General features: G+C 41.4%; 1 protein-coding gene across 1 annotated transcript; it reads left to right on the forward strand.

The window, feature by feature from the left end:
- Positions 1-1,412: 1,412 nt before the first annotated feature.
- On the forward strand, positions 1,413-7,232 carry LOC104478911 (histamine H3 receptor). Its single transcript, XM_010119411.2, has 3 exons — positions 1,413-1,899; positions 4,555-4,721; positions 6,447-7,232. Exons 1-3 carry the CDS (start codon positions 1,611-1,613, stop codon positions 7,230-7,232), a joined length of 1,242 nt encoding a protein of 413 aa, XP_010117713.2. The 5' UTR covers positions 1,413-1,610.
- Positions 7,233-8,756: the final 1,524 nt, after the last annotated feature.

Below are 8,756 nucleotides of genomic sequence, written 5' to 3' on the forward strand. Positions count from 1 at the left end.
CCTACTGCTTTCCTGAGTAAATTGAAGTCTGCTCACCAGAAGTTCGTGGTCTGTACTGTACTGTACTCCTTCCTCACCCATTTTAGGATCTTGAACTCCACTGCCTCATAGTCACGGCAGCCAAGGCTGCCGTTGATCACACACTCCTAACTAGCTCCTCTTTACCAGCGAAGAACTGATCTAGCTGTGTGTCACCCACCTTGGCCCATTCAGTACTTGATCAGAAAGTTCTCCCCTGATACCCTCCAGGAATCGTGTTGACTGCTTTTACCTGCTATGTTGCCCTTCCAGCAGATGTCCTAGACAAGAAACGGAGTCTCTCATCCAGAGGTTTCCTTGCTTTGCTTAAAGAAGACTTCACCACCTCCCTCACCCTGACTGGGGTGCTCTGCAACACACTCCTGCCAGTATGTCACCCATGTCATTGGCTTCGTGACTGGTGGCTTTGTGACTGCAGAGGGAGCTCTAGTTCCTCCTGTGGTTCCCAGGCTGCATTGGTGTACAAGCACCCAGGGCAGGTGTCTGTTGGCACGTTTTATTGTTCCTGAGATCTCTTCTCCTCCTGTTGCCCACACCTTTTGCTTTAACTACTCTTCAAAATACATTTCCTTTTGTTCTCCAAGACAGGATCAGAGCACTGCACCTCTCCTCCCCACATCTTCTCCACCCTCTCTTTCCTTTTTTCTTGCTCTGTGTCTTCCCAAGCACCCAGCATTACAGCTGCAGTTCAAAAAGCCAGTAGCAGGGTGTGCCATGGTGCTATGGAGCTGGTGAGCCGCAGGCATGAGTCACGGCTGTGGCCTGCCAACTTCTGTGCACTCTTGCGAAAACAAATGTAATTGTGATGAGGAAGGGATATGCCTTCTTACACCTGCAAAGGGCAAAGGGTTTGGCACTTTGGCGAGTGGGAATTTACCTGGAATTACTTGGGAAGTAGAGGATTAGATGGGCCATGCTTATAAGGTCCTCCAAAGTCCAGGTATTTGGTTTGCTATGACCAGGGCTAGACCTGCTTCTGATTAGGATGAGCTGAAAAGGTATTGGTGATACTTATGCTGAATTTTAAATGCTCTGTGACCAGCAGCGTTAAGAAATACACATCTGTTCTTAACTGTAAAATTTAGTAAGTGGTATAGCAGCAAGTGCAATAGTACCTACACACAAGAAGAAACAAAAGAAGAGAAACAAAATTGTAAGAGAAACAAAATTGTAATAATTTAAATCCAGTTGACCATTGGGGAAGTGAAAATGAGATCTGTTTTTAGATTCAGCAGAGTTCAATCTGTAAAAATGCTTACACAATGCTAATATGCAAACTGCTTGACTGTGAAAAAAGCTGGTTTCAGACTAACTTTTCTGACCTCAGAAGATAAGGATCAGCGTTCAGGAGAGAAAGAGATAACTTGTTTTAAGTTGTGCACTTACTGCTGCTTATGAGGTGTCTTTTTTTACAGATTTTTGTTTTCAGGCCTATAGGTGCATTCAGATCAAGGAACATTACAGAAGTCTTGTGTTCCATTATTCTGATATTGTGGATTTTTTTTTGATGCATCAATATTCAGCCCAGCCTGTTAATAGACTTTGCTCTACCTTTTGGATATCTCTGCCAGATGGAAATTTCTTCCCAAACTGAACTGACCTGGATACGCAACATGCACAACAGCACTGCCGAAACTCCGCATACAACTGGAACATATAATGAGATTTTGTCCACACAGCCACCCAGCTCCCAGTTTTCGCTGGGCGTGTTGGTGCTGCTGGCTATCCTCATGGTGTTGCTAGCTCTGATCACTGTCGTTGGAAACGCCCTGGTGATCCTTGCTTTCATTTTGGACAGAAATCTCAGGCATCGGAGTAACTATTTCTTTCTCAATCTTGCTATTTCTGACTTTGCAGTGGGTAAGTCACAGCCATGGAGGCACGTTATATTTGTTTCCTAGGTATCTTAGGAGAAGCAAGGGGGTTTGTTTTCTAGGCAGTTTCTTCTAAGATAACTTTTCCCCAGCTGTGTGTCTATGGGAAGGATAAGGAATGGTGGATAGCAACCTATTATGTCTTAAAATATGTTATAATAAGAAATCCATCCTTCTTTATATAAATACTTTTAATATTGCTTCAGGAAAAAGAAGGAAATGTTATATGTGAATACCAGTTGAAGGGAAAAGGTTGTTTGCTGCACTTTATGATTTACCTTTGCTCTTCCTGTAAGGTTGTTCATCACACACTTCAGAACATCCTTGTAGTTGACAGTGTAACTGTTTTCTTATACAGCTATCTGTGGTACATTCAGGTCAATTAATTATTCCTCTACATTGTACTAATGGTTTATGAGTTTATTATGCTACAGCAAAACATTTTACTGCTATGACTTTTTACTTGATTCAACTCAGTGCAGGCTAGAGATCAGATGCCTTGCTTGATGCCAGCAACGGTCTGCTGGCATCTCCCATCTGTTTTCCTCATTAGTTGCCTCTTCCCATAGTGTCATTGCAGAAGTCCAGGAGAGTTGGCCCCTGAAGGTGCCATAGATCTGGTCCTGGTGGGTGTTGCCAGGCAAGGAGGTGGAGGGCGTGGATACCTTGTGCAGCACTCCTGCCAGGGTTCGGGACAGGGAAACAGCCCATGCAGCGGAGAAAGCCTGACAAAAACATGGTCCTGTGGAAGGCATTCCAGCAAACGTCTTGACTAGCAAGGAGGTATTTCTACACACAAGTGGTTCCTCTTTAGGACAGTCACAGAGACCAGCGTTCACTAAATCATGAGCAAGGAAATCACACTCATCGACCGACTCCACTACTGGCAGTACTGTCCCCTGTAACTGCTGTTCCTTTGTCAGTGCTGTGTAGTGAAGTGTATTAGTTTAGCCTTTAAGATTTTCCTTCCTCTATGCCATTTATAACCTGGAGTGCCTAATTCTGAGGCTCCCCCATGAGGGAGAAACCAAACGACGCACGTGCTGGAGCCTTTTCTTTTCTTCTCCAGGCAGACAATTTGCTAGAACTGCCGTTTCATTGCTCAAGTCTCCTGCAAAAGTCCGTTTCTCCTCATATCTTACAGTTTAGTCAAGAGATTTAAATATCTATCTTCTACATCAGTTCTTGTTTGTGGCTGGTGCCTCATGAAGTCAAATCAGCCAAGACGAAATGATTGATATCAGTATTATGCTGGCCTATAGACTATGTAAACCTAAGACTTTGTCTTGGATCAGTCAGAAAATGATTTATTTTCTGAAGCTGCTGTGGTATTTTTAAAATTTCTTAGAAGTATCGAATCTTTCCATGCATGTGACTCATGTCTTTTTCATCCAGTAATTGGTAAAAGTGAGAACGGTTTTGAATATAAATACTTAAAACCTGGTTCTTGCACCTGTATTTATATCTATAACTAAAAGCAGTCATTACTTTTTGACATGGTGCCAAACATTGATCCTGTTGAAGTTGATAAGAGCAGTAGCTGTCATCAGCAACTATGAAAAATGAGTATTTTGTACAAAAAGTGATGCTGCTTGTATTTAAGATATATGCTAAAACAAGCCATCAGTATTGAATGGGCTGTGCGCATTTCTCTGTCGATAACAGTCTGTCAGCTTGTTGCCTAGAGGTTTATTGTCAGTGGACCACATCAGCCTGGATATGTTCAGTAACTTCTAAGCTCTTGATGGACATATCAAGAAAAGAATAATCTGACGAGTTTAAAATGGATCTTGAAGCTGCATATAGTTTTATATTTGTTGCTGGTGGATCAGCGCTTCCAGGAATGTAGCATCAGAAATTGCACCATACTTTTGAAAGATTATTGGCAGTAAAATGAAGAAGTTGCTGGCTTAAAAAAAAAAAAAAAACAACCAAAAAAACCAACATGACTTTCTTATAAAAGGAATTCAGTGGAAGGCCTTTTGGACCAAAGTAAAACACAATGAAAAAAAAAATCAGTTCTGGAGTTAATGTGAGCTGGAGAACCATCATGAGATTAAAACACCACTTAAAAGTGGGAGAGGGTTTCATACCTCTGCTGTGTCTGCTCTGTCTTTGGTAGGAGTTGTTTCCAGACGCCACGCAGACTGTCCAATATATTGTCTCTAGCTATGTTAACGTAAAATGTTAACCCATTTTACGTTAATAACTGTCATTAGCAACATCTGTAGATGTGTTTAGGGGAAAACTCTAACAGAGAGAACAGATTAGTGGATATACAGCTATGAGGTTACAAGTTAGAGTGCAACCACAGTGCATATAGGCTGCAGCGCTGATTATATATCTTTAGAAACTGTAAGTTGGTTAGACTGCAGTTTTCTTCTTCAGCAGATCCTTCTTTGCTGATTTGCCCTGAGCTTATCCCAACAATCGGTATACACAAATATGCTAAGATTTAATGCATGAAAAGCCATTGTCAGATTTCATGAGAGTGTAAGAATTTCTATACATGAATTACGTATTCACCTTAATAGATTTATATTTTTTATCCAAATGCCAGAATAGCATCTCTCTCTGCTTTCAGGAGTACCGTTTGCAACCCATATGAACTGCACAGTCTCTCTGTGGTTGCTTTCCATAGGTGTGTTCTGCATGCCTCTCTACATCCCTTACAGCCTGACGGGGAAATGGCAATTGGGAAGAGGTGTGTGCAAGCTCTGGCTGGCTATGGACTATCTTCTGTGCACAGCTTCAGTATTTAACATTGTTCTTATCAGCTATGACCGTTTCCTGTCAGTCACTAAAGCTGTAAGTACCCTGTTTATAGCTTCTCTGATTTTGTCACAAGAAAATTGGTGGATTATACTCACCAACTTTTGTCATGTTGGTGAGCATAAGCCTAAATTGAATCAAGATAATAGCCCTCAAAAACATGCTGGCATGTGGAGATTATTAGATATTTGCAGCTAGTTGTGGTGAGTATTCCACATTGAGCATACTCCAGCCCAGAGCCCTTCAAACAGGACTTTTCTCACAATTTCTGCTGCAGGTTGCTGTTGTGCTACCATTTGAGGGAAAGCAGGCTGAGGGGTGAAAAGGGAAAGAGAGGAGGCTGGTAAAAAGGGGCAAGGAAAGAAGAAATTCAAAGTAAACTGGATTTAGGTTTGGACCTAAAATCAAGCATTGATTGGACCTAAAATCAAGGAAAAGACAGTGAGGCTAGGGCATTGAGGTGAAGGACACTAGGGAGGATGTCTAGGTCTGAAACATGGCCTCAGAAGATGCTGGAGAAGATTGGGAGGAAAAGAAAATGGGGCAGAAAGTGGAACAAAGACTGCACTGATTTCTTGTGGGCACGAAGCACTGAACTCCTCTTGGTGCCTTATGTAGAGCCCCAAACTTCAGATGTGCTCTCTGCCTCTGCTTTCTGCAGAGCATCCTACCCACCATACATGTGCTTACATCTTGGTTCATGCTAAAGATGGAGGGCAGCACTTCTCACTAGCCGCACTGTTAGCTCAAGTGGCAGGGAAATGTCAGGGAGAGCTAAAGGCTCCAGGTCTTTGGTGACGTATGAGAACGCCAATATGATGTCATATGATAGAATTTCAGTTTTATTTTTGTTAATTGTAATTAATGTAACTTATTATAATTGTCTTTTTATTACATTTTGTTATTTTATTCTATTTTAAGGAAAAAATCTGGAAAATCAAACAGCAAAACGTTTTGCAAATAAAAAAACATTACACTGGAAAGCCAAAGACAGCATTTACAAAGTGCAAAATTAAGACCACCTGCACAAACATAAATAAGACCTATGGACATTTGTATGGTAGTCTTTAATGATATTAACTCATGCTTTTTTTTTTTTTTTCAATTGGATATCTAAGCTCCCAAAATTACACATTCACCCTGTCATCCTGTGAAAGGGAGGGAGCAGGATGTGAGCTACAATATATTTGTCTGTTCTGCAACATGTAGTTGTACTAGAAAATATATACCGGCCCCAGAGTTGGGGGAGAAGGAAGAAAAAGGATGATTTTGTGGTATTATCAGCTAAAGGCTGCATTGCAGAGCTGGACTCTGTTCCTACCTTCTCATGAAGTGTGTAGTAAATGATTTTCTCAAAGGTGGGTGTTAAATCATTGTGCCATGTTTTCTGTTGACCACTGTGATGCATATAGTCCCGTTTGTTTGTAAAATGCTGCAAAAAGCAGTGTAGTTGCCAGTGAATGGGAGTCATGCTCCGAAAAACTATAGAATGCTAATTACTCTGGCATTTCAGATCACAGATATCTCAAACAAGGCATACCAAATTACTAGGTACTGATGGATGTTTCATCCTCTGGACCAGAACCCTAGCACAGTTCCAGTAACTTGTAGAGAGAAACCCGTAAGTTACGTCAACGTCAATAATCAGCACAGCTGCAGCTTTAAGTTACCAAGCACTCCCCTAAGTTCCTCTACTGCTACTTCTGTTGGTTCCAAAACCTGTCTGTACAGGTGCGATCTTTTTCTTTTTTTCCCTCGCAGGTGTCTTACAGAGCCCAGCAGGGAACAACATCCAACCCTGTCATCAAGATGCTGATCGTCTGGGTCTTTGCCTTCCTCCTCTACTGCCCTGCAATCCTCTTTTGGGAGCACGTGGCCGGATACAGCGTGGTAGTGGCGGATCAGTGCTACGCTGAGTTCTTCGACAACTGGTACTTCCTCCTGTGCGCGTCCACCATAGAGTTCTTTGTGCCACTGCTCTTGGTGACCTACTTCAACGTGCACATCTTCCACAACATCCAGAGGCGCCAGCGGCACGGCAGCATGCAGGACTGCGAGTCTCTGAGAAGTGGCAGCCTGTCCTGGAGATTTTACCTCTGGCTGAGGCAAGGAGTGGTTTCTCCTCCACTGGAAGCAGAGGACAGTGTTTCTTCCTCCACAAGGCCAAAGAAAGAGTCTTTGGTAGCTGAGAGCTCATCTCCATCCAGAGGCAATTCTGTAACCCCAGAAAATGACTTCTCTGTTTCTTTCTGTTCAAGGACGGGGTCAAAACTGCAGCGGGACAAAAAAATAGCAAAGTCGCTTGCCATAATTGTGAGCGTCTTTGCTGTTTGCTGGGCCCCATACACTTTACTAATGATTATTCGTGGGGCCTGCCAAGGAAAGTGCATCCATAACTCCCTGTATGATTTAACATTTTGGCTTCTATGGTTCAATTCCTCTCTCAATCCATTTCTCTACCCTCTCTGTCATGTTAAATTTCGAATGGCGTTCATGAAAATATTATGTCCCAAAAAGTTTTCAGCGTTGAGATCAGACTCTTTTTAGAGGAAAAAAAAAAAAAAAGGCTCAGATCCCACTCTTTCCTTTTATTTATTTTAATGAGTTTACCATGGCATGTTGTACAGTGCTATCCTACTACTCTATTGTTACATCAATCTTCCCTTACTGTTGCATCCTTCAACATTGTTTTTTTCCTTGCTGCCTCATCACATTTCTTATATTCCTGTAGTACCTGGTTTCCCATGTTGCATCAGGTAGTTCATGTTCCTCCATAGTGTTCTAGTCCCTCTAATTTCGCTATGGCATGTATTTCTGTGTGCTTTGCTCAACATTTCCCCGGGCATATTGGTACAGCTTCTTCACTAAACATATCATGGATCTGATTGCTGTTCTCACTTACATTACTGCTTTTTTTTCTCATTTCCTGTACTGTAAAAATATCTTGCTTTCTACGAGATCTACACAGAAATTAAGTATTCCCTGAGTAAAATCTGTTAGCATGTTAGCAGTCTAACAAAACCATAAATACCTCTCCTTACCTTATACAAACTTTACCTACCTGCTGTTAGGCTGCTGTAATTTTGGGGTAGAACACAGGGTTCTTGCATATCATCACTTCAGAACTCTTCTCATCCCTGGTATTTCTAAAATGACTTATCTCACAAATGCCAAAACTTAATGACCTGTGTTCCTAACAGATATAAACAATCATAGCTGATTCCCTTGGATGATGTGGAGGTTCTGTCACAATATTTTGTAAAGGTTTTGAGAACTTGGATTAAACATGATGCAAAATGCAAAATTTTTATTTAAGATGAAATGTTAAAAAAAAAAAAGAACTAAGATTAGAAATGAAGACATTTTAAGCAAAGAAACACAACAGATGTATCCAGACCAGAAAAATTAAATCCCTCTTTGGTCTGGTTTTCTACTTGTGTGTGTTTAGTTTAAAAACATTTTTTTTTAACAGCAGTGTTAATGAAGCAATTTAGAAATAGCTTTCCTAGTGTAAACAGTGTAAAGTGTTATAAAGCAAAGTGGTTGGATTTCTGTATGGCAAAACGGGAACAGCATCATACCATGAGGGAAGCTAAACTTCAATATTTTACTATACAGAAGGCATCGTGTTCTTGAAGAGGGGAAGTAAAAAAAAAAAAAAGGGGATTGTCTCCTTCCTTACATCACCAAATCTAGGTATTGCCCTCCCAAGACTTTTCCCCTATAGCACTTTTTTTCAGGATCTGGCTACTACACTTCAAGCTGGATCAAACTTTCTTGCCTTTAGTTGTTTGCTAGTGCTCTGATCTTCACTCGTGTGCATACTCACTCACTTATTTGCTCTCCTTGCCGAACAACTCTGCCCAAAGATTTTATCTTGAGTATGCCTTTTTTGGGGGTAGGAACTCTCCCTTATCACTCTCTCTTTAAAGAAGAGCATCCGTTGGGTTGCAACAAGACTCAGTATAACCAACAGTGACACTTGACTGATATGCTCTCTCTTGAGCTGTGGAAACATTTAAAATCAGCTGCTCCCTTTCCTCCTGTTTTCTGTAGGACAAGGTACAATGG

This window comes from Chlamydotis macqueenii, chromosome 2, assembly GCF_036417535.1.
Source record: "Chlamydotis macqueenii isolate bChlMac1 chromosome 2, bChlMac1.mat, whole genome shotgun sequence".
Lineage (NCBI taxonomy): Eukaryota > Metazoa > Chordata > Aves > Otidiformes > Otididae > Chlamydotis > Chlamydotis macqueenii.